This window comes from Castor canadensis, chromosome 17 (assembly GCF_047511655.1).
Source record: "Castor canadensis chromosome 17, mCasCan1.hap1v2, whole genome shotgun sequence".
Lineage (NCBI taxonomy): Eukaryota > Metazoa > Chordata > Mammalia > Rodentia > Castoridae > Castor > Castor canadensis.
Genome location: NC_133402.1, coordinates 5,918,368 through 5,944,977, shown reverse-complemented (window position 1 = coordinate 5,944,977; position 26,610 = coordinate 5,918,368). Strand labels below are relative to the sequence as shown.

The window sequence follows — 26,610 nt, the reverse complement described above, 5'->3', positions numbered from 1 at the left end:
GTGGGCTACAATAACAAAATACATGCTATGTATTTGTGTGCATGGGTATGCGTGTGTATATACGCATGTGATGACATCATCAGATCCGGAGTCTAGATGCAGAAGAGACTAGTCAACATGAGCCCATATTTGCAGTTCTCAGCTATGGTGACATCTCAGATGTTAAGAGAGAGGAGAAAGAGAAAAGAAAAAGAAATTATAAGCTGTAACTGCAGGAAAACATCTATCCGAAGGAAAGTTACTGGGAAATATAAACAAATAAAATGGAATAAATAATATAAGCCAAATAATGTAAGTACCCAGGTTGCCTCTTTCTTGGAGGGAATAAATAAGCTATTTGTAGTGAAATGGTTAGTGGTTTTCACTTGGTCATTCAGCGTAGACTAGATGCTGAAACATCCCAGTTGATTTTTTGTTTTTATGAGTTGTATTAAGGACAAATCTGGGAGAATTTAGGAAGAAAGGTTAGATGTTAATACTGAGGCAAAGAAGGCATTGATGAGGTCATTTCCTTTAAATATTGGATAAGAAATAGACCATAGATGAAAATTTCAGGAAAATATGTTTCAGTGACAATTCAGTGATCTACATCAGAATTTGTGCATTGATGACACAGAATGAGAGACTCCAAAATAAGAAAGCTGCGTTTTAATTATTTCCTTATGTGATTGGTGATTAGAAGGAGAAAGACTTCTGAAACATGCCTTTTTCTAAATAATATTTCTAATGAAGGTGCTGCTTATTATAAATGGTGCCTCATCCATTTGTTTGATCAATAATACTTAGAGAGTTTAGAATAGCTCTCCGTTCATCAAACGAGACTGAGATACAGTAATAGCTATAGATTAATAGCAGAAAAAAGTAGAGTCATCATGTTTAGGTAGAAAATATCTATTCTGTATTGGTAAGTAGTTTGTGGAGATTAAAGTGAACTATTTCACACTCTTAATCAGTCAATTGTCTGGATTGCTGAATAAAAACAGTAACATGATGCATGAACACAAACTCTCATGACAAGAGAGACCAGGAGAGATGACCCCAAGGTAATTGTCTCCTGATAGCGAACCTTCAGGAAGGGGCAGAATTATGACTGGACAACTTTGTTCTAAATAATATAGGCAAATGTCTGCCTGTCCTAGACTTTAGACATTTAGTGAAACTCAGTAAAATACCCCCCCCCCCCTCTCTCTCTCTCTCTCTCACACACACACACCATTCTGGTATTATGTCACAGCTTCATATTGTGATCACTTTCACTGGATGCATCACAAGTCTTTTCATTCCAAAGCACATTTGAAAACCCACCATCCACGATTCTTCATGTGGAACTGTGATGCTCATTTAGCCACTTCTAAATATTTGTATGGCTGCCAACACTTCCTTTGAGCCTCTCTTTCCAGAGCAGGGTGTTTTCCCTCATGGGAGAGACCACCTAGACGAGGCTGAGAGCCTCGTCCTTATCCTATATAATCACCCTTTTTATGACCAGAATAACCTCTCACTCAAAGTCACCACTTTCTTCCCAAGTTGTACCTAAATGAGCAAGCCAGTTCAGCGAGCTAGAAAGCAGAAACACAGATGATTTTAATAAACACACACAAAGAAACTGTGACCACACGGATACTTATAGCATTCCACTTATTAGGCAATGCTTTTCCAATTGATTAATAACTAATATGAAAGAAGTAAGTGGGGGAGGGAAAAGAGCAACTCATATTAATAATTTGATTCAATCCAACTGAAGCTCATTAGGAATTCCCTTCTGGTGGGTAACTGATATAACCACACTTAACACGTTCACAGCAAAGACTCAGAAATGGTACACAGAAACGTAACATGTAATTTGTTATCAATATGCTCTCAAGAAATATTTTCTTGGCATGACTTACTAAATGAGAAGTGGACAGAAACAAATATTTTAAAAGATAAACCAATTTGCTCCCAAGGTATTTTTTAAGAATTGTTCTCAAAGAGATTTGCAATGGAAATATGCATAAAAATATTTTCTGGAGGCAACCAACTTGATAACAAATTACCCAAATGTTCAAAACAGAATCCTGACATTTTACAAAGACACATATTCCTGTAACACAGATTGAAACTGAAGGTCTTTGAAGAAAGAGGCCTCTCTCAACTCTTGAAAAGCAAGTTGGGTTAACATAAACACACACACATTAGCAAATGGCACCCTGAAAGTGGTTCAATGAAAAACAGACAAAATGATTACAATCACTGCAAACTTCCTAGAACAGGATGCGGATTTCGACAAAGGCAAAAGGACCCATCAGCAATGACAAAACAATCCATCAGCAATGACAAAACTCTTCAAACCCTGCCTGTTCACCTCCACAGCCCCTGCCCAATGACAGAGCTGGCCTGCCACCCTGCAGGGTAGCCCTGAGCTGTCTCCCAAGCCCAGGACCAACTCTACCAGCAGCCCTTCTAATAAGAGGCAAAGACAGACACCCAGAAGTCCCAGGGAAACACCCAGAGAAAGGTACAGCAAGGCATCCAAAGATTCTGAAATGTACACTAAATGGGAATAAAACACATGAGAATCTCTCAGGAAGAAGGGGAAGGGAAAGTAGAGAGGAATAAAACAAAAAACAAAAACCACTAACAAAGACAGCATCTGACAGGGCTCACCTCCATCACACCATTGCCAGGAGTTTGAAAGCAGATTCTGGGGCTGACAGGCTCCAGAAATCCAAATGTTCTGCTCTCTGATCCTTTGTGGACTGAATATACAACACAGGTGAACTTAACAAAAATACTCTACATCAAACACACACACACACACACACACACACACTTTTTGTTTCGTTCCCTATTAAATCAGCTGCATTGAAACTACAGGCACCTGAACGCCTTCTTAAGACCCACACTCCCAGCATCAAAAGGGTCTTGGACTCATATCGCCCCTGGATGCTCTGACACGAGAAAGATACTAGCTAGGAAAAGACAGTTTTCCATTTCAAATTCCTGGTACTCAGGCTCAAACTGTAAAGTATTCAGACAGGTGCAAAAAAAATACAGGTGGGAGCGGGGCGTCCAGGCTCCACAGAGAACGAGGGGCTCCCATTCACCCCTCCCATCCAAACGCACGAGCCCCCTCCCCAGATCCCCCCTAAGGCATGAAAGCGCTGCCCACCGACGCGGTTCCGAGTCTGGCCCAGCTGGGAGAGCACCACTGAGAGAAGAGGCGCGCCTTACCTGCTGTAAGTACATAAAAGTCAAGGCACACGAGAGCTGGGGACACATGCCCACGTTGGGGAGCGCCACGCAGGTGGCCCCCGTCAGAGGATGCTGCATGGTGTCTCTCTGGCGCCCGCCGAGCACAAGTGGGGACGCTCGCATGCAATCACGTTGCTTTTTTGGTTGGGCGCTACAATTTCCTTTTTTTCTTTTTAATTTTTGCTGATTATCCAAGTCAAACACCGGTGGCTGTCTCTTTCTCTCTCTCTTTCTCTCTCTCTCTCTTCTCTCTCTCCCTCCCTCCCCCCCCCCTCCACCGCGCCCCGCGAGTCCCTCCTCCCTGGCTTTCCTAGCCTTCGGGTTTGCTAGATCCTGGCGTTCATCAGCCTCCAACTAAGACACTTGCGAGAAGCAGGAAACTAGTTGGTTCCCCTCGCAGTGGTACCTCGTTTCTGGCTTGTTGGGCCTGCTTTTGGATCCTTCTTAAAGTGGAAGGTGCCCCCAACCCCACGCCCCCGTGAAGGTGACAAGAGGGGGCAAAGACAACTTGTATGAAAGGTACAGGGGCTAAGATGCTCTCCTGTAGACACTGAAGAGAAGGGGGTAAAGGAGAGAGGGAGAGGAGGAGATGGGGGAAGAGAGAGAGAGAAGAAGGGAGGGGAGAGAGATATTAAGAGAGAGGAGAGATGAGAGAGACAGGAAGGAAGGGAGAGAGAGAGAGAGATGGGGAAGGAGACAGGAGGGAGGGGAGAAAAAGAGCGATTGAGAGAGAGAGAGGAGAGAGATTTTGACTCACACTGAGGCTCACTCATTCTGCTGATGCTGCCTTTCTTCTCATTTGTCAAATGGGTCCATAAGCAGGGTTGTGTTTTTTTTTCCTCCTTCCTTTCTTCCCCTTTGGTTTTTTTTTTTTTTTTTTTTACGACTCACCAATTTAAATTGTGTCTGCTAAAAATCTCCGCGGGTGGGCGAGCGAGCCGGCGAGCGCGCGCTCCGCATCCCCAGCATCCAGGCGAGCTGGACCAGTAACGCGGCTGCCCAGCTGGGACCCCGAGTGGAGTCAGATTTCAGTGGCGGTGTGTTTGCCGGACTCGTCCGCAAATAAACAGAGAAGGGATTCCCCTTTGTAACGAGCTGGGTGCAGAGACGCCGGGGGGCAGGGGAGCTGGGCCAAGGGGCGGCGGGAAGGAGGTCTGTGCGCCCCGGCCGGGCAGGACAGGGCAGGCCGAGGAGCGGCGAGGTCCCCGCGGCGCTCCGCGCGCTGCTCTCCCTCTGGCCTCGCCCGGCGGGCTGGGCGCGCTGCCCCAGCCGCCCGCCCAGAGGGAGAATCCGCCCTGGCTGGCGTGGAAATCAAGCCTGTTGGACTAACACGCCAGCTCAGGGTGAAAGCAAGGGGGGCTTCTCCCAGCCCAGAAACCCCGCTCTTCTCAAATTATAAATGCACAGGGTGGAGAAGTCCGTGTGTGATAAGAAATGACTCTGTGCCGGCTGCAGCAAGCAAATTACAATGGTTTATTTATTTTATTCCCCCCACTTGCCTGCCCAGCCCTCCTTGGCCAAATTAACATTCCGCTCTTGCAGGAGGGTCTTCCCCCTCCCCTTTATTTTATGAAGTAATAATTATTCATTAGTAGATTTCGTTAGTCTTGATGCAATAAAACACGATGTGATCTGCAAATCAAAAGAAAATATTAAGAATCTAACTTGTCTTTGGTCTCCACGGGGGAAAGGGGGAAGATATTGGTAACAGTAAAATTCTGAAATAGTATCCGTATTTTTATATAGACTTTAACCCAATGATTGGATTTTATTTTTTTATTTTCAGAGCAAGAGGTCAGCTGTCTCAACAGCACGGTTTTTTTGGGGGGTTGGGTGTTGGGTTCCCTGAAAGAAACCTTTCATGGCCCTGCAGGACAGAGCCACCCCTGAGAGTGCATGGGATTCTAAGGTAGGAACACTTAGGGGAGGACCCTAGAACTGGCCACCAGGGTCATCTCTGCTGACCCTGTCCCTGGTGTTCCAGAGAGACACTCTGATCCATCAGCGTGCAAGACATAATTCACTTTGCAGACTAACCAAAATGCTTTCTGAAGAAAAGGAAGTATTTTACAGCTCTGGGTTTTTGTTTGTTTGTTTAGGTCTGTTTTGAGATGCTGTCAATAACAATAAAATCCTCAATATGCTAGGCACTGGGCTCCAACCAGACTGCTTCTTTCTACTTTTTCTTTCCACTTTGCAAAACCATTCCCCCAAACATGGTGAGGCTCAGACAGCTCACCAATTTAATAGGGATACAGCAGCAGGTTTAATTCTTTAGCTCTAACAGAAGTTGATAAGAGGGTAAAGGCAAGTATTTTCTGCAGCTTTTGGGGAAAGAGGAATGGCAGAGGTTAGCTTGAAAAATTCTTGCCTATATGCCTTCTCAGAAATCTCATTCATCAGACAGACTCTAATTTACACATGAATCAACTCCCTTTTTTTTCTTCTTCTTCTCCTTACTTTCTACCTGTCTTTTATTTATTTATTTTTATCTCACAACTCCCAAAGTCAAAGAGAAAGCCACTCCAAAAAATACATAGGGAATTAAAGACCAAAGGATTCTGCCTTTCCAATTCTTATTCTCCCTTCCTTACCCTTCCCAAATCAAGGAACTTGCTGGACCCACAGGGTTCACTAGCCTCTGTTTTTCTTTTAATCCTTGATATTGAAAATGCCTGCAAATATCCCAAGAAGAGGGAAGAATTTCCCCTCAGCTCATTTTCCTAAGAAACATGATAAATAAAACATGTCACTTTAATAAGACCTTATCTGGATGGTTTAATGAAAAACAAATACATGATGTGAAGAACCAATAACAGCTTTCACCTGCACTGAGTCAACATGGGGTTTCCAACCCAGCTGGTTTCCTCCTGAAGTTGAAACTCCCAGTGGGGACTGGAGTCCAGTGAACCCATTTTGCAATAATGACTCAGACATTCCCTTAAACTCAGATCTTGAGAGTCAGTCACATTAGAAATCTGTAAAATGAAACAATATGACCCAGCCCTTCGAAAGCCAGATCAAAATTATTCAAGCCAGGGCTCTCTTTTTCTGGACAACCCAGCCTAGACTTCCCTTCCCAGGTGTGTGGATCATACAAGTGTGCTCTCCAGTAACAGACTCCACATGAAGGGGGTAGTGGTTTTACCATGGATAATAAGAACATCTGGTGACCCCAGATCAAATGTGAGAATTCTCTTTGCAACTCTTACTGCTCTCTGGATGACAAAAGTTTGCCAGGCTTTCGGGCAGCATCTGGAGATACTGATTTTTGAAACCCATCTCAACACTGAAGGAGTCATGCTGCAACGGCTTGCTTCAGAATAATTCTACATCACATAATGGGGGGAGCAAGGGAAGAAAACACTCTTGTCTCTCTCTACAAAGAATCTCTGAGTATTCAATGTTACTTGGGCGTATGTATAGCATGCACATTCAAGGACTGCCCTAGAGGCTTTCAGCTACAAGGACCCTTAATTCAATGGTTGTACATGCCCTATAAGAATCCCAAAGGGTGCAAAGAAATTAGCCATGGTAATACCATTTTCCATAAAACTTCATTTGCAGCTAACCGCACAAGTTTTAATTTGACTCACTGAACAGTATTTCCAACTTTTTCCTTTCCCCAAATTTATCATTGACTTAAGAGAAGGAAATAGACTTTTCTCTTTCATGATCCTTTATTCTCATTTCCTAATGCTGTCAAAAGAGCAAACGTCTCACTAATGGGATTTTTCCCCCCATAGGAGTCTCCATGTATCACAGCAAGAAAGACTCTAGATAGATAGAAAGAAGGACTTCTTGATCCTAAACATAAATAATGCTGGAATTAGCTTAGTAGCAAAGTCAAGATGTGATTTAGGAGTATTTAAATCTCAAAATGTTGACATGGGCAACTACATATTCTCAAACTTTGGTAAAGTGAGAAGTCATTTTTAGAAAACTTTATGATCTCTATCCAAGCACTTTGGTTGACTTACTTGTTCAAACACTTGAATGCCATTTAGTGAGTATTGACTCCATTGAAGGAACCTTTCTAGTCCCTTGGAGCTTTCCAGCAGGGGAGGGCAAACAATGATCCCTGGCTACAGAAATTGTGTTCTAGTAATGAGAGGAGGCAGAAAATAATGATAAGGATAAGAAATAAGTAAATTATACAGCATAATAGAAAGGGAGGAGTGCTGTGGAAAAAACAAAAGGCATGTCAGTATCTGGGAATTTGGGAGACTGGGGTTGGGCAGGTTGCTGTAAGCAAAAAAAAAAAAAAAAAATGAGCTTGCTCTGAAAAAATGTAGCTGTACCTTTTAAAGAGACCCCTGTACCCTGGCACCTTGGAATCTTATAATCAATCCTCAGTATTGTCCAGGAGATGAATTCTGGAGTTCCATGGGGTTCATTTACCAAACAGCAGTGGGATGCTGGACACTGCTGATGCTGAAAAAATGGGAAAGATATTCACCTGCATCTTTAATGGCTGGATATGCAGGCTGAATGCAGTGCCTGACATATAGTATGCACTCAGGAAATACTGACTTGCTGGCTAGATGGATGGATGCAATAGGAATTTGGGCTGAGTGAACTCTCATGGTCTCTTTTTGCTTAAAGAAGGCAAGGGTTATGAGTTTTGTTATTTTTTAAAGTTATGTGTGTGTTAAGCTAGCCCCTAATCCTCTAGAATGAGGTCTCAACACCTGATGGCCTGTCTGAGATTTTCTGCAGAAGCTCTATTTTTCAGACATAGTTCTTCAAGCAAAAGCATGCTCAGTCTATGGCACTGAGTTGGAGGGACAGGAATTCAGCCTTGCTCATAGGAGCACAAGATTTCTCTCTCAGAGATATGGGGTGCATCTCAGGCAGAACCAATTCCAGCTACTCGGTGACAATTGCTTTGCATGTAATGACAGGATCAAGGCTGGAGATTACAGTCTGCATTTGTGCAAAAGACCCTCAAACTTTTCTAGCTTTCCAGCCTAGGTGTGGGTTGTTGCCAGGGACTAAAAATAATCCACACTTGCCAGAACAGGCGATACCCAGCTCCCCACCATCCTGCACCAAAACCACATTCATTGTTAAAATAATTTCCTATCACCATTGGCTTAAAAGATTGACACCAATTAATAAATAAAATTAACCAATTAATTAAAATATCCACCAAGACTATCTAGAGTTGATGTAACTGCAGAGGAATGGATCGTCTCAAACACAGACAGTGGGAGTCAAAATTGATACATTTGACCAGTGGAGATCACATTTTGGTGTTCTTTACCTAAACTTAAGATACACATATCTTTCAAGGTTTGCTGTTCTGGCTGTACACAACCATCCTGCTGAAATACTTGAGATGAGCACAGAGAGAAATGTACTAGGAGATTCACTCCAGCCTTCCCTATGGAAATAATCCAAGCAATAGGGGAAAAATGTCAACAAAGTAGCAAACACGCAATACACCTGTTGAAAACCATAAGCTTCTATGTGTCTTCCCCTGGAAAAAATCTCTAAGAAATATCTCAAAGAAGTTTAATATATATATTAAAATTTCACACGTGACAACTAAACCAAACTAAGCAACAGCAAACAATCATTTGACTTATATGTGGGTGCATGCAGGTTTTACACATAGATATGGCCATACGAACCTGCATACATATTCATGCAGACACAGATATGAAATGCATAGAAAAAGGGCCTGTAAGAATAGAGTTCAAAGTAGTGAAGATGTTTACATCCAGGGTAATGAAGTAAGACAGACTGGAAGATTTTCAGTCTTCCAAATCTTACACATTTGTTCCTAGGGAATCTTTTTGTTTTTTTTTCCAGTGGTGGTAAATGTTGTGGGCTCACACAGGCACATCTGCTTAAACTCACAATTAAGTTGCAATATTCTGAATTGTTACCATCCCCAGTAAAAAAGAGAAACACACACTTAGCACCTGTGAGGTCCTGCATTCTCTTTTCTAAAAACCAAAAGAGAAATACACACATATAAAAGTATAACTTTGATTCTCATTTCTGTTTGCCATATGACTTCTTATAAACAAGGTTTTTTTATTAATCTGTTCAGAAATAAACATGAAAATACCGGAATCCTTGTTTGACACTTCAGCAGGTGTCAAGGCTGCCAAGAAACACACTGCCAGGTAGGAAACCTACTTGTGTTTCTAGAAAACTAGGGACACAGTTGGTTTGCAAGCCCAGGTGTGTCTGGTTCTCAGTCAATCACCAACCCAGGCTTGGTAGTTTGTCTTGGCACCAGGCCTAGCATATAAACCAGGAAGGTATAGAAAATAAGATTGCCTCTTTTGTTCCTGCAAGCCGAGGTCAAACTATTGTCTGTCCTCCCTGCGGGCTCAATGAGAAGGGAGCTCAGAAAACTCAGAAAGGTGTTGTGCCTTCCTCTGCTACCCTGGGCTCTGCCACTATATTGTCTCTGGGATGCTAACTCTGGGATCCATAGACCCAAGCTTGGAAAAGTTTGACCTCTGAGCCCTGAGTTCGCCTCACCCATTGTAAGCATCTCCTGAATGTCAAGAAATAGGATATCTGCATTTATCTCTACAACCATACTGATTACAGTTTTTAGGGTGAACTAAAACAAGGGACAAGGGTGCAAAAGAAAGGGACACATGGCTCTCCCCAGGGTAACCTTTGAATACTGCATTCCTGCAAGGGAGAACAGATCACCTCCAGCCAGCACCCAGGAAACATAATGAAGCTCTAAAACTGTACAGATTCTAGACTGTGCCCCAAAGAAAATCCCAGAGTCCCATACTTTGAAAATGGCTACATGACCTACATCCATCCACGACCTGGGGCAAGAAAAGGAGCCTGTTACTGCAAAACATGGTAGTATGCCTACGGTGGACAAGTCGCAGGTCTACAGAAACACACAAACTGGGTTTAAATCTAAGATCAGGCACTTGTATATATGAACAAGATATCTGAATTAACCATTCAACCTCAGTTTATTCTTCTGTTAAATGGAGCCAGTAAATAGGCCCCTTACCAAATGGCAATGATCTTTAGATTTCCTGTCCTCTGATTCACAGACTGTTACAATAAAAATTTAAAAACAGTGAAGGAATTGCATGAAATTAACAACTTTTACATTTGTGGCCAAGTTTGGAGGTTCATACACACACACTCACACGCTCCATCTGCTACCATCACCATTTCAGAAAGGAAAGGGCATTTTACACCAAAAAGCAAAAAAAAGTAAGAAGGACATGGTCTCCAAATAAAGGACAACCTTTCAAATTGATTAAATTTAGGTCTATTAAAATTTTCACTAAATTGCCCTTAATTTTCTCATTTAGCAGCAGTCTGTTGGAAATGTCATTACAGAATCAGCTTTTGGGAACCACAGAGATAATGAATGTAAAGTGCTTCTTAGCCCAGCCACCGGCACTCAAAAAGAATCGAAAAGACGTGGTAAGTGGTGTGACCATACGTGAAAACAACTAGAAGTGGTGCTCACTGGGCCTGAATTAAGAGCTCTCTTCCCCTGCAAGCTTGCTGCCACACCAACCCAATGCCCTTCTCAGATCCAGGCTCCCTGACCCACAGAGCAGCAGGACTTACTCACAGCAGAAGTTTGACAAAGGTCAGGTCAGTTGAATATGATGGATGACCAGAGTTTCTGCAGTGACACTACTCTGCTCATTCGAGGCCATCCTAATGTGTAGCTGTGATTGGGTATCTGCGGACCCTTTGTGGTTCATGAGAGGGCATGCAGTACACTGTCCAGCAGGGACTCTGTCTTTTGGAGCACCTTTCCTGGGTCAGGAAGGCCTGGCCCATGTCAGACTTCTGCAGCTGCTAGGAAATGCCTATGGACTTGTAAGCTCTTAGACCTCAGCTTTACTGTCAGGTAAATGCAAATCAAAATTGCATTGATCAAAGAATGTTATTGATAGGCCAGTAGATAAATACCATAATGAAACACAACAAGGACAGGAGGAGGAAACAGGAGTTAAGGGAATATAACAGAGGGGGTGAATTTGTTCAATGTACATACACCTCGAGAAACTAAATATAGAATTACCATATGACGCTGCTCCTGGGCATCTACCTGAAGGAGTGGAAGCACACTAGCGACAGTACTCACAATAGCCAAGGCATGGAATCAGCCAATGAGCTGATTAACAAAGGAATGGATAAAGATAATGTGATATCTATATAAATAATATGTATACCATATATATTAGAAATATTATTTGGCTGTAATGAAAAATGAAATTATTTTATTTGCAGGAAAATCAGTGGAACTGGAGAGCATCGTGTTAAGGCAGATATCACATGTTTTCTCTTATATGCAGAATCCAGATTCTTTTAAAAGGATATGAAAATAGAAGGGGGGCTATTTTGGAAGATGAGGGAGATTACTAGAAAGGGGAGGGAGAACAAGAAAAAGTAATTGGGAGTGAATGTGATCAAAGCTCAGTGAATGTATGTATGAAAATGTCATGAAAAAGCCCACTAAAATATACAAAACCCATCTCAGTTCACCCTCTTGAATGAGGGGAATAATAATAAATTATTCCACAATTAAATTGTTGAAGGCACACATATATGTCTTGAGCTTGGGAGTCTGCTATCCAGCAATCATTCAACATATAGTAGCAATTATTACTATGAATTGCTTTTATTTTCAATCCCTGACCAGTTAGTGAAATAAACATTCCTTCTTATTTGCAAAAAATGACACGAGACCAAAAAAGTCAATACATTTATGGCATGACTAGCTCTGAAAGTAATTTTTTTGAAAAGATTTTTAAATGACATGGCATTATAGGAACATACATAGACAATGTCATTTGCCCTAGTCTGCTTGTTTCTTTTTCTCTTTTCATTGTTTGAGACAGGGTTTCGTCTTGTAGCCCAGGCTGGCCACAAACCTGTGATCTTCCTACCTCTACCTCCAGAATTCTGGGTTTCCAGGTGAGTACCCCACACCCTCCCTGCCCTGGTCTTCAGGGTACACAATTTATTTTACCTTGCTAATGACTCCAGTAGACAAATTAGTCCTTATCAACTCAATTCTCCCCCAGCTGCAGCTCAAAAATGTGAGCTCCCTTTACTACTTTTTGTAGAGTAAAGAGAGTAACACATTAGGTTACTTCTGGCCATATGGTAATTAATTTATTTTCTGTTTTTCACAAAACCCTGTAAGATAGGTTTTTATGGTTCCAATTTACATAAGAAGAGACTGGATTGTAGAGTGTCTGCCATCCTCCTGCAAAGAAGAGTGGGGTCAGTGTTTTCCCTCAGGTCTGTTGAACAGCAGAGTGAGTACATACTTTATTCACCATCAGCTGGTAGTACTGCTTCCAAAATTCTCCTCCTCCTCCTCACCACCATCACTTCAGTCATTATTGTTTATGATACCTAAACCCAGCAGACAATTTCCGGAAGCATCTATCATTCTACATCAACTCATCTGCACTGGCTCCCCTTCCAGAAATCCATCACTGAGCCTGACCACCTACTTGTAGAATACTAGGTTGTCCTGGCTCTCTAGTCCTCTCTTACAGAAGGAAGAAGTCTTCCCCGTGCATAGCTTATCCTGTGCATTTCCAAAGGAAAGACCCTGTCTCCTCTTTCCCCCACATCTTCCTACTACCATTCCTGGCCCAAGTGCCAAGTTAGAGAGACAGTGTTCTAGTAGATTAGTCAACAGTGATTAAGCAGGAAGGAGAGACCCAAGGCAGACCCCTAAATTAAAGTTACCAAGAGCAGGTAAGTGCCTTCAGTTCCTGTGGGGGCTTTGCTGAAACAATGGGTTCTGAGGGGATGCTAAGGGAGAGTTCATGTTTGGCACTGAGGGGGCTGGCGTGGGCTCCAAGTGCATAGGACAGAATGTAAGAGCGTGGGACCCTGGAGGGTAGGCGGCAGAGACAAAAACAGCTAAGTGGTGATTTCTCCTAATGAACATGTGGGAGGGGAGGTCTACTTTGGGAAGCCTCCACACCCCACCCACTCTCTGTGTTTCGACTTTCTGGATGGAACTCCAGCAAATCTGAAGGCAAACAAAGCCTGCAGAGAATTCTTCTTTTCCTCTGTTATGAGCTTGGCTGCAGGGTTCTTTGACCCCATAAAACTCAGAAATATTTATCTTCATGCAACCTGAGAACCCACAAGCACCTCTGACTAGAAGTGACTTCACCACTAACCTCTCAAGTTTGAATTAATCCATTTTCGTCTCGACCTTCCCAATGTCCTGTCCTGACCCAATGGGGACTTGGTATTATCAGATACTTTCAAAGACTAGTGATTGTTGGTGTCCAGCTTGGAAGGATGTAAGGACACGTAGAAAAGTAGGTTAGTCTGCAAAACTTAAAGGCTATAATACAAATGTATCAGATATTGGGTTAAGGCTGGATTCTTCCTGGCTCTAGCCGGGTGCTTTAGCTTGTGCCTATAATCTCAGCTACATGGGAGGTAGAGGTAAGAGGATTGTAGTCAGAGGTGCTGAGTTAATCCCCAGTACCACAAAACAAAACAAAATAACGCAACACAAAACATAAACCACTTCCTGGTTCTCAAGATTTCTTATCTCCCCAAATCTACATTCTCCAGGCTTCCATGTCTTAATCCACAAATTGAAATTCACAATGACAGGTATTTAACACTCTCACAACTTCACCTGGCCTGCTAGTTGAGGTATTTTTGATGTCTGGCTGGATCTCAAGGGCCCACACATGAGGCTAAGTCCCTCACCATGCTGTGCAATAGCTACTACAGAAGGCATGTGTGAGGTTCATACACATGAAGTCCTGGGAAGATGGGATCAAAGAAGTGATTTTCATTTTAAAACCTTGATTCTAGAAGGATCTGGGTGTATCTCATCTGTGACAGTGACATTTGACTACTCTTTCACCATTGCCTTAGGTTTGATATTCCTGGTTGCACACATTCCTTGCTATACTTCCTTTCCTTTTCCCCTTTCTTTGGGAGCCAAAGAACAAATTCTCATCCTCATCCCTCTGTCCCATGTTCCCTGCTCCTCAAAAACTTGGCATCAGCTGTTCCTGACTCCTTGAATGTAAACACCTTCTCCCTGTTTGCATTAAGCCATTTTCCCCAAATTGAATCTTTTCTTTCCAGAAGGTGATCTATTGTGCTGTACTCACTGCTAAAAGAACAGAATTTCTTTCACCTTGTTCTGGAAATAATAATCCAAAACTCTCTCAGCACAGAGCCCTGTAAGAGAAAAACTATGTTCATTCCTGGCTAGACCCTCTATATACATGCATGACAGAGTCTATACGTGTTCCACAACACACAAGATGTCACTTGGCATCATTTTGTGCTTTGTCAGGTGTCTTACCTCTTGTACCCCAGTCATCACTATCATCATCTTTCATGAACCACAGACTTGTGAGTGTGACACTCTTCACACACCAGTGAAAGATTTGCAGCAAGGTGGAAAACCACTGAATCACATTCTTTGTGTGGAATCTGTTGGATTCTCACCACATCTCCAGCCTCTTTTTACAGTTTACATCTCAGGACTGACCATGACACACAGACAGCATTCTGTGTGTCTTATCCTCTCTGTTACTTTAACATTCCCCCAAATAAGGTGTTTGCACCTGCTGTTCTTGCTCTATTTGCTTGTTAACGGAGGGTCCTCTCCCTTCTTCTTTCTTAACCTTGAAACCTAGACTTTTGCCCTCCATGCCTCCCTTTGCTGTTCTGAATCGTCAGTTGATTCCCAGATTGTATCATCTTTAACTCTCCAACCTCCCAACTACAAACTCCCTCTTGGTTTTCAATTCCCATTGCCCTATACATCATGTTATTCTCCTTAGCCTAGATTTTTTTTTAAAAGCTGTACTACCCAATTGGTCCCCTTCTCAGCTTCAGTTCCTCCCAACACACACTTTATTTTGGTTCTACAGAAGGCTTATATTCATTTTATTTTTGGCAGTTCTGGGGTTTTAACTCAAGTCCTTACACTTATCAGGCAGGTGCTTTACCATTTGAACCACACTTCCCACCCTTTTTGTGTTGGTATTTTTGAGATAGAATCTTGCTGTATGCCTAAGCCAGTCTGGACCACAATCCTATTTGTGCTTCCCTACAGAACTGGGATGACAGTGTGTGCCACCTGCCCAGCTGTTGGATGAGATAGCATTTCATGAATTTTTGCCCGGGATGGCTTCAAACCATGGTTCTCACAATCTCCACCTCCCAAGTAGCCATTGCACCCAGCCCTCTGATTCAGGGCTTTTCAATAAAGACACAAAACCAACCATGTCAATCCTCTGGTATAAAGACACTAATGACCCCTCCTGTTGTTTAGGATATGGCATTAGGGTTTTCAGCTTGGCTGCCATCTCTCCTGTGTTTTCGCCCCTCCAGATTCCCTATCACCTCAAACCTCATACTGTAATCACTTATGCGCAAAGCATAGCAATTCTCCTCTAAACACATGTTCTCCTGCTGAAAATGTGTGAATACCATGAGTGAACAAATCCACGCATGCTCAAGGACTGATTAAATAATCACAGAAGGACATGTGCACTTTGGTATGTTTTGCCATGTTGAGATGGTAAAGTTGATGGTCCCCTTTCTGTGTTTGTGTTTATTCTTTGCAGGGATGGTGCTGGGTGCACACTGATAACACAATGTTACTCACAAGAATGCTGAGACTCAGAAGGGTCAGGTAAGCATCTTTCTTGTAAATGGCACAACAAATGTTTTTCTATTTTTTTTTTTAGTTTTTGGCAGTACTGGGGTTTGAACTCAGGGCCTCATACTTACTAGGCAGGCACTCTATTACTTAAGCCATGCCCCACCCCTACAGCCAGTGTTAGTAAGGAGTTCCTTTTGCATTTTGTCTTTCCTGCCACTTCATCCTGTGCACACAGGTATGCACATGTTCTCTGAGAACTTCTGGTTTTCCCATCAGTGGTACCACTTCATCACATCAGAATAGCCTTTGGCTTCTGGGAGCAAGTGCTTATAAAATATTGGTTGAATGAGTGAGTGAGAAAACTTGGAAGTGGCAATCCAGGTCCTCCTCTACTTCCCTAGTTCTGATCCATTTCATTTGCTAATCAATTAATTCCTTTATTCACTTGAATTCATTCCTATGCCAATCAAGGTATTGTGTCAGGAAATACCATAGTCACAAGATGGTAGAAAGAGCTTACATTCTAGATTAACTAGATATTTTAAGGCCATCTAAGTGCTTTTTACAACTTGGCATTAGCATGTGAATCAGCATTTTTCTCAATAATATGTGACAAATTAAGATAGTGAAGTGAATTGTATTACGAAACTAATTGAAAACAATATCAGTTACTCATACTTCCAATTTCAAATATTAGTGTTCATCAAAATAGCCTCATTTTCTCACTGATTGGCTTTCTAATAAACCTCTCATATTTGAATTTATAAAATTCATCTAATTCTGTTTCTGTCATTTTTTTTTTAAATGGAGTTTCATGTAGCATTTATTTCTATGACGGTTTCTACTGGTGGGAATGTATGTATGCACTTGAGAATCACTCATTTCTGTGTGACACTGGGAGGCTCAGGTTCCCATGAGGAAAATTAATAGTAACAGAGTAGACTGTAACCTTCCTCTGGCTTCTGTATGACAGCAAAATGGACAACAATAAGAACCAGGGAGGCAGACCTTCGGTGTGTGAATCTTTAGTCTGTTAGGTCTTACCTAGGTGAATTTTGACATGTTATTTAAAGTCCTTGGTTGCTATTTATAATTGGAAAATTCATAAGTATTTTTATAAACTTGGATAACATGGTATAATACATGCAAATTGCTTAGTGAACCTCTGATACTCAGTAAGTGAATAATGCATATTAGTTTCAAAGATGATAGCAGATGTGGTGGTGATGGAGATGACGAATGGCAATGATGCTAATGGTGGTGGTGATGGTGATGACGATGACAGTGGGGGGTGATGACTGTGGTACTAGTGATCATGGTGATGATGGTGTGGGTGATGACAGCAGTTGTGGCAACAGTGTATTTGTTGATAATGGTGGTAATGATGATGACAACAGTGATAGTGAAGATAGTAGTAGTGTTGGTTGTCATGACTGTGAGGGTGATAATGGTAATGGCAGTGATGGTGAGGGTGATGACAGAAGTGGTGGTGATTGTGAAGATGTTGGTAATGGTAGCAGTGTGATGGTGTTCATTGTAGTAGTGATGATGTTGATGGTGGTGGTGGTATTGATAATGGTTTTGGTGAGGATGAGGGTGATGGTGGTAATGGTGAAGTGGATGATGACAGTGGCAAGGTTGGTAATGTGATCTTGATATTCCTCATTGTGAACACAAGGGTAAAGTGAGGCAAATTGGTTCCTGAAAAAGAGCCCTGTTATCTCAGACTGGACAGAAGGGCAGTCACATTTTTAACTTTCTAAATAGGGCCATTGCGCCTTCTCTATTCTGCCTTTCTCGATTAACTCTGATGTTTCTGGCCAAGGAGATAATTTCCATACCTGTCACCACCCTGGGTCCGCTGCTTTCCCTCCTCATAACTGGGCTGCAGACAGCTCCAAAGAGGCTCTCCTGTGATCAGGCAGGAGCTGGTACTGGCGTCCTTCTGGTAGCTCCGGGGATATTAATATTTTATGACCTCTTTAGAGCAAACACCAAACCCCAGGGTGCTGATATTTCCTCTGATATCACTCAGATTCTCAGCAGGCTGCCATGCTCCTTTCGCAAGCCCTGCTTTTCACCAGCAAAACCATTCCAACCTATTTTCCCCTGCATTGTCAACATCCTATCGAGATGCACACAATTCCAGGAAATACCATTACAAAATAGCCAAGTCAAGAATCACTGAGCACTTACTGTGTGCTGCATTATATGCCCAGAGTTCTATATTATCTCATTACATCTCCCTAGCAACCCAATATACAAGGTCATATGACCCATCCCATTTTAAAGGCTAGAAAACTGAGAGTGGAAGAAAGCAATGGCTTATTTAAATTCACTCAGGAAACACGAACCCAGGTCAGTGTGATTTCCTTTCTTTGGGCCTTCTAGTTTACTGCATAATAAATTCCACAAAATGGATTTTGAAGTGTAATATCTAAAAGTTGAATGATGGATGTAGGAGTTCTCTGAGGATGGGCTCTTTCCCCCAGCAATTTAATTGGATTATAAGATCTCAAACTATGGTTCAGGTAGTTGCTGCCTCCCCAAGGTGCCTGTGGGCATCTTAAACCACCATAGGATCCCTGAGATGATGGAAACCTGGACCAGGGAAATCAAGCCTTGAAGCCTGAAGAAGACCTAGGACACAGAGCCTCCCCTCTGCTTCCACAAGCACAAGTAAGTGGATCTTAGCCAGGAAATGCACATGAGATTGGTTTTGATTTTTGGTCAAACATCTAACCGTAGCTTTCTAAGCATTTCCATTGGGACTATGCCCTGATTTCAGAAATACAAATACGTAAACATAGTTTAAAAAGCAGACAAATGTATATAAAATGCATGGGAAACAAGTATGTATGCACAGGTGCGGCGAATGATGTACAAATATCTAGTTGCTGGGTAATAGTCCACTGTTATGGTTTGAATCTAAATGTTCTCTACAAAAAGACAGGGGTGGGGCAGGGGGGAACGAACCAGTCACTTGTGGCTCACACCTCTACTCCTAGCTACTTGGGAGGCTGAATTTGGGAGGATAATGGGTTGAGGCCATCCTGGGAAAATAATTCATGAAACCCCCATCTCTAAAATAACCAGAGAAAAATGGATTGGAGCTGTGGCTCAAGTAGTAGAGCACCAGCTATGCAAGCATGAAGTCCTGAGTTCAAACCCCAGTCCAACCAAACAAACAAACAAAAAAGTAGGGGAGGAGTGACACAGCATAAGAAAGAATAATAGAGGAAGTGAATTTGATCAAAATACACTGTATACATGTATGGAAAAGTATCACCATGAAAGCCCTTTGTGCAATTAATTTATGTTAATAAAAATAAAATGAAAAAATATAAATAACTCTCAGTTAAAAAAAAAAAAAAGAAATATCCTCCAAAGGCTCAGGTATTGAACACTTTGTCCCTAGCTGTTGGTGCTATTGGGGGTTTTTGGAAACTTTAGGAGATGAAGCCTAGTTAGAGAAAGTAGGTCATGCAGGTCTCCAGTCCCTTCCTCATTCACTGCTTCCTGTCTGTCATATGATGAACAGCCTCCTTCTCTACATGTGCCTGCCATCATGATGTTCTGCCTCACCATGGGGCTAGAATTAACAGAGCCAATGGCTATGGACTGAAATTTCTGAACTAGTGAGCCAAAATATATCATTTTCCCCTTAAGTTGTTCCCTCAGGAGTTTTGATCACAGCTGGGAAATGTAACTAAAATACCCTCTTATGTAAGTTCAGTCTATATTGATAACTCATGCCCTCCACCCCTGAATCTATCTCTTTCTAGTTCCAGTTCTATATATCCATAGATATAGCCAAGCATCAAGGAAATACCCCAATGCTAATTTTGGTGTGGCAATTGAAGGTAACTTTTATCATTTGAAGTTTTATTGTTAGTTTGTTATTGACCAAATTTTATATAATGGATATGGGAATGTGTCCATGATAGAGAAAAGGAAGTGATTTCCTCTTCCTTGTTTTTAAAAAAAGTTTAAGTGGACCAATCTGCAGAGTGAAGAGCCCTCTTCAACCACCTCTCCCCATTAGAGCCTCACCGTGCCATGAAAAGAACAGGGACTTGGTCTACCAGGGGTCAGCCTTGACCTCCGTACTGCTCCTGCCCTTTCAATGAAATGTGATGGTGACTCTAGGAAGAAACAGAGAGCACCTGGCAGGGTGCCTGAGCATCACTGTTCCCTACGCAAGCCTAATTATATCAGCAAAGAAGTTTCTTCCTGGTCTCTCCAGGTCCTGTGTAACAGCTCATCATTCCAGTGGCATTTTTGTTGGGAGAACCTCATTTCTGTTTTTATTATGAGAACTGCTTGTCTTTACTAGCTCTTTGTACATAGATCAAGACATTATGAAGACCTGCACTATCCTCGGGCAAGTAAGGATTACTAATTTCCTCTCTTTTAAGTACTATGCTATCTCTATTGGCTTCACCAATATTTATTTCACACTCTGAGACCATGGGGATCCTGGAACAAGGTTAACCTCTTCAATGCCACATACCTTCACATCCCAAAGTCTCCTTTCATGTATTACCTATGCTCAAATTCAACAGAAGAAGAGTTCTGCACAGCTTCACCCAGACCTACATAAGCAACACCTTATTTAAAGTATGAAGCCCAAATTCCCACTCTGCCCCTTTTGGATATATTCATAAGGTTGGCATTTCCTTAAGGAAGTACAGTGAAGCAGGGATCCTATAGAGTCACATGACATTTGTGAGATGATGAAGGTAGAAGGTTTTGGATGATAAATGACATTACTTCCAGCCAAAATTATATCCCAAAATGGTGATAATGCTAAAACCCATGTACTAGAGCTTGTTTCATGTGAGTCATTCTGAAAATTATTTACATACATTATTTTATTTAATCGCTATGCCAGCATTTTTATTCATGCATTCACTCATTCATTCCTCATTTAATTCATCTATAAATATTTATAGAGTGGTAAATTATGTTCTAAGGATTGTACTGTGTTCCCAGTACACAGCGATTAAATGCACAAACAAGACAACAAACAAAACTCAATCTACTTCCTCCAATGAACTTAAAGTCTACTGACAGAGACAGATTTTAAAAATCAATCCGTTGTCTTACAAAACTGAATCCAAACATTTTAACACTTGATCACTTATCCTAGAGAAATGGAAACATGCATGCATACACAAGTCTGCACATGGAGATTAATAATAATTTAATTCAGAACTAAAAGGAGGAATTAGTTAAGATGTCTTTTGACAGGTGACTAGGAAAATACACTGTTATATCCATACTGTGGAACGCTACTCATCAAACAGGAATGGACTATTGATATACACAGCAAGGTAGATGAGTCTTCAAGGAATTTTGCAGAACAAAAATAGTTAACCTCTAAAGGTTAAGTACTAAATGGTTCCAGTTTTGAAGGGTCTAAACCTTTTAAATGGAGAAAAGATTAGTGCTTGACAGAAATTAGAAATTGGAGGGGAAGAGAAGGCAGTACATGTAGTTTTGAAAGGGAGAGAAAAAAATTATGAGAAAATGGAACTTTCGTGTATCTTGACCATCAAGATTGTGAAGGGACACACAAGCCTAATGTGATACTATTGAATGAAAGTAAATACAACTCTCCTACACACACACACACACACGTACACACATACACACACACATTACCGTAAGTAAAACTGACAATGTGAATAACATCACTGAGTTTTATCACTGTCAGCATCCTGGCTGTGATACTGTACTATAATTTTGCCAACATTACCATTGGGGAACACTGGGCAAAAGGAATAGGGGAATACTCTGTGTTATTTCTGACAACTGTATGTGAATCAATAATTATCTCAATAAAAATTCCAACTAAATGTCGAATTACTTAGTTAATTGCTAAGGCAACTTGTGATAAGTGCTATAAGGAAAGGAACAGAATGTTGAGAAAAATTAAGGAACTATAGATAGGAAGGGGATGGATTTAGACTAAGGAAGAGGTGGTATTTCTTTGAGCAATTTATGGGTTGGTGAAGAGAAAGGTGGGTGGCAAAATGTTGCAGGAAGGCAGTAGTGTGGCAGGGATGCAGCAGAGCGTGCATGTATCCAGGCAGTAGGAAGACTATGGCAGAGAGAGAGGGTAGGACAAGGACACAATAAGCAAAGGCTGAGGGGCTACTCTGCAGTCATCTCAAAAAGCAAGAGAGTGCCAGGTGGTGATTCAATCCGTAATCCTAGCTATTGGAGATAGGGTCTCAGTTCAAGGCCAGCCTTGGTAAAAAGTCTGCAAGACCAATCTCAATCAGTAAAATGTTAGGTGAGTACCTGTCATTCCAGCTATTCGGGAACTGTAACTAGAAGGGTTGCAGTCCAGGCTGGCCTAGACACAAAAGCAAGACTCTACTCCAAAAATAAGCAAAGCAAAAAGGGGTTGGGGTGTGACTCAAGTGGTAGAGCATCTGCCTAGCAAGCATAAGGCCCTGAGTTCAATCTCCAGTACCACCAAAAAGAAAAAGCATATGACCAACCTGATCTTGTGCAAGAGTTATTCTTTTGCAGTCATGTGAGGCTCAAAGCAAATGTATGAGGTCACAGAGCTAGGAAGGGTCTGACTCAGGGCTCCAAACCAGTTACCACTACCTCCCCTGCCTCCCTTAAAAACACGTTTGTAAAGTTAATATGCACATGCCGTTCCATCTACAGCACCACTCCTAGAAATTTACCCAAGAGAACTAAATTTATATTCACAGAAATATCTATATGTGAAGATTTGTAGCAAGTCTTTCATAATCAGCAAAAACTGGAAACAACCCGAGTGCCCTTCAACTATTGAACAGATGAGCTGTGGCTTACCCATGCTGTGGGAATGCTACTCAGCAATCACAAGGAAAAATGAACTATTGATAGGTATAGACTCATGGAAGACTCTCAACTTGCTTTACTTGGAAAAAGAAGTCAGACACACAGACTACCTGTTTATGATTCCATCCATATGACATTCTAGGAAAGGCAAAAACTATAGGGCTGGAAAAGAGTCTGATGAGTTCCAGAGGCTAAGGCTGACAATGGACTCCAAACAGGCCTGAGGACCTTTCTGGTGGTGGCTGTTACCTCACTAGATATATCTGTGGAAACTTGCAAAACTGTATGCTAAAAAGGGCAAATTCCATGCATGTAAATTATGCCTCAGTAAACCTGACTTTGATGCATTGATCTGATGAGATGAGCAGATATAGATTAGGGCCAGAGGAAACCTTTTCTTGTTTCTGGGAAGTTCTGGGTGGCCCTGGGAGATGGTATTAATGAGCCTTATTGTCAGAAGATGCAATGAATGAAAAGCGAATAAGGATACAGTGTCTGTGGAGGGCGGAGGTGATGGGTGTCTGAGGAGAGGGGACAAGGAGAATAGGGTGCAAAACACCTGGCCAACACAGAGATGATATGACCTGAAAGTGCCAACCGTTTTATTCCAGTCATACCACTTTCTCTAGGGCTTCATCATCTCTGACCCCATAAATGAGGCAACATTACCTACCTGGTGATCTGCCCCAAATCATCTCAGCTACCAAGGCAAGCCTTGGTAGGCACTGCCTCATGTTGGATCAATAAGAGCCTCACCTTCCCAGGACCACTGGATTTCGATATGCAGACCGAGAGGAGAGATTTGGGGCCATGCAAGAAGGCTAAGGAGAATTGGAAGGCTGGACCATGCTTTATGGGAATGAATGAACCAAGAAGGACCAACAGAGAGAGAGAAAGAGAGAGATGTACAAAGCCAAAATTTATAACCAAGCAGAGAATGGAGGGCTCCCAGGAGAGACTGCAGGAGTAAAAACTAGCAGAAAATCTGCTTGATGACTTTTAATATCCTGTATTTCCCTTTATTACTTACCTACCTAGGTTTTGTGAGCTATTTGTTGGTTTGCATAGAGACACCTTCTGGGGTGTGGTAGAGCATGGCTGTAGTCCCAGCTACCCGGCAAGCTGAGAGAGGAGGGCTGTGGTTCAAGGCCAGCCTGGGCAAAGCTAGTTAGAGACTCTATCTGTAAAACAAACAAAAAGAAAAAGGACTGGAAGGCCATAGCTCAAGTGACAGAGCACTTAGGATCCTGAGTTCAATTCCTAGTACTGCAAAATAAATAAGAAATAAATATATACCTTTCTATAGAATGAGTTTATGCTCTTTACAGCCAAATAATCCCTAAGGCCCTGTGACTTTTAATGACTTGGTATTCCACATATACTTGTGGCATGGATGAATAAATGAAAGCCCTGTTTACTCATTTATTTGTTCCCCTGTCCATCTGCGAGAATGCCAGGAAGAAAATGAGTGTGTGTAGGGTAGGGAGGGGTTAAAGATTCTGTTCTCCATCTTTGGAAATCCACATCTGCCTGCTAAGAGAAGGTAATGGCTACCTTGTCAGCTCACAATGAAGCAAAACTCTGATCAGCTCAGTCTTGCCTCATTCATCCCTGCCCTAGAATCACTCCCTTGGTAATGACTTGTGTGCATGATTCTGTCCATGGCTTGACTCCTGGTCTCATCTACACTGGAAACCCCATGAAGACAGGAATCTGAAGCTTCATAAAGCAGAAATATGCTTAAGTTTTTTCTCGGTCTTCCAACAATGCCAAATGTCACTTCTACAAAATGGCAATAACCATAGAAACACGTATACGATGTTTTGTGTGTTTGTGTCCATGTGGGCAACAATTTTCACCACAGACTTATGAAGCATATACTAGCATTTGTATCATCCCCCTTTAGAGAAGGCAAGACTGAAGCACAAAGCAAGGATGTGTTTTGCCCACAGTCACATGGCTCTCCTGATAAGAGAAGCAGTCTATTCCCACAACCCCAGAAATAAAATCTCAATAAGTACACGTGCAGTTGATTCACAAGGCCAGTGCTGCTCACCCTATAAAGTCTATCTTTGGCAAATGAAAATATGGCCATAGAGTATTGTTTCTCGAATGGGGTGATTTTTCACCCCATGAGATATTTGACTCTAGGAGTAAGGGTTACTACTGAAATCCAGTGGGGAAGAGGCCAGCAATGTTGTCAAACATCCTACAATAAACTATGACACCTAATGACACATAGTTCCCTAATGAACTATGTGACCTAAAGTATCAGTAATATCTCTGATGAGAAATCCTACTCTAGGAATCCAGTTACCTGTCCCACTACTCTATTCTTACATATGGAGGACCTCTGAGAGTAGCTACCCCTGAAAGATGTCCCTCAGGCTCATCCCTCAATTCTAGCCACCTTGATTGCATTATAAGACCTGTCACACACCAGATAGCAAAGCCACATAGCCACTCTGTCATCTTCCTCCACCTCAGTATTCTTTTTAGCCAAAGGTAAGATGATCCCAGGGCTGCCTTAGACATTGTGCAGATTCTTCTCAGTGGTTTTTCTTAACCACTGAGTCAGGTGTTACCCACTCTTCATATTCCTAAAATGATGCAGAAAGCCCATTCTGAAAGGAGAATACCTGAACAGAAGTAGCCATTTGCTTCATGTACCTGGGTGGGGGTCATCCATGTTCTCTGAGACACGGATTTTCTCATTTTACCACAAAGGCAAAGATGGACAGGCTAGAATGACAACTAAATAATTTCAAGACACATGTTGTAGTTTTCTTTGTCTTTGCAGAGGAACAAAACTATGGTCATCAAATCAGATTCAGGTCTGGGATTCTCAAGTCTGCCCTCCTCCCAGGACAGACACGGGCTGTTCTTAATGGAGGTCCAACTCTGCAGGGAACCAAATGCACTTAGGGCAGCTGACCTGGGCTGTGCTCCCCACCCAGCCACCCCCACCGTGGCCAGCAAACACAGCAGCATCTGTGAATATGGCCATTCTGGCTGCCATGTTTCTGCTCTCACAGGCCCATTGGTTTCTCAGAGCTCATACTCTGTGAGGACCAGAAGGAGCCAATGATTAATTTCCCTTCCTACAATTGTGACTCATCAGAGGCTGGTTCTGAGACAGAGATAGGAAGCTTGGCCATTTCTGGAACTTGACTTTCTTTGTGGGATTCCACATGTGAGAAAGATGAACTCTGAGCCCTCTCTGGGGGAGCACAGTTCTGGTCAGGCATGCTTTGGATGAGCTGGCATCTTCTATCCTGCTGGACTGCAAGCCAAGCAAATGCATCTGACAGCAGTCATGGGCTCTGCAGCTCATCTCCATGCAGACAGACCCTTTTCTCTACTCTCCTATCACTTGATTTTAATCTCCAAATTTGCCTATACCATAATGTGTTAACATCACGCTCTTTACCCTAAACACAGTGAGCCACAGAGCTTGGGGTGACTTGCAGGCCTCTGCCACAGATGCTAGGCTCAGGCCTGAGCACGGAGAGAACTAGTAAATGCCTTCTGAATGAACGAATAATAGAAAGCCTGGTGTACACACAGAGAAATGAATTCAAGTGCAAACCCCCAAAGAGACCACCTGGTGAAAAGCAGAAAATATCATTAACTGAAAACAAGACATTTCTGAGAAATCCACATTTCAGCTTTACCAAAGAGACACTGTAGCACTCTGCCCAAGTGACATGTTATAAACAGAGAAAAGGCAGCATTTATTTCTATTACACCGAGCTTCCTGTGTGTAAGTCAGAGAAGTTAGCCACACAGCACGGGGTCCCCCTGGGCCAAAGATCCATATTAAAAAATAAGAAAGAAAGAAAAGGAAAGGAAAGAAATATATTTAAAAAAAAAAAACAGTCTCTGGAAACCTA

The 26,610-nt window shown here is 42.1% G+C and overlaps 1 protein-coding gene across 24 annotated transcripts in view; it reads right to left on the bottom strand.

The window, feature by feature from the left end:
* The window catches only part of Rbfox1 (RNA binding fox-1 homolog 1), a 1,956,039-nt gene that overhangs the window by 358,119 nt on the left and 1,571,310 nt on the right, over positions 1-26,610 (bottom strand). For 3 of the 24 annotated variants that reach the window (XM_074060422.1, XM_074060423.1, XM_074060419.1), the window contains exon 1: positions 3,214-3,470. The exons of 16 other annotated variants lie outside the window; for them this stretch is intronic. In XM_074060422.1, the coding sequence (XP_073916523.1) occupies positions 3,214-3,357 (144 nt within the window). In that variant the 5' untranslated portion in view covers positions 3,358-3,470. Of the gene's footprint in view, positions 1-3,213; positions 3,476-26,610 lie in introns of those variants that run through there. 5 more of the 24 variants (XM_074060411.1, XM_074060417.1, XM_074060409.1 and 2 more) reach the window with 5 other exon arrangements.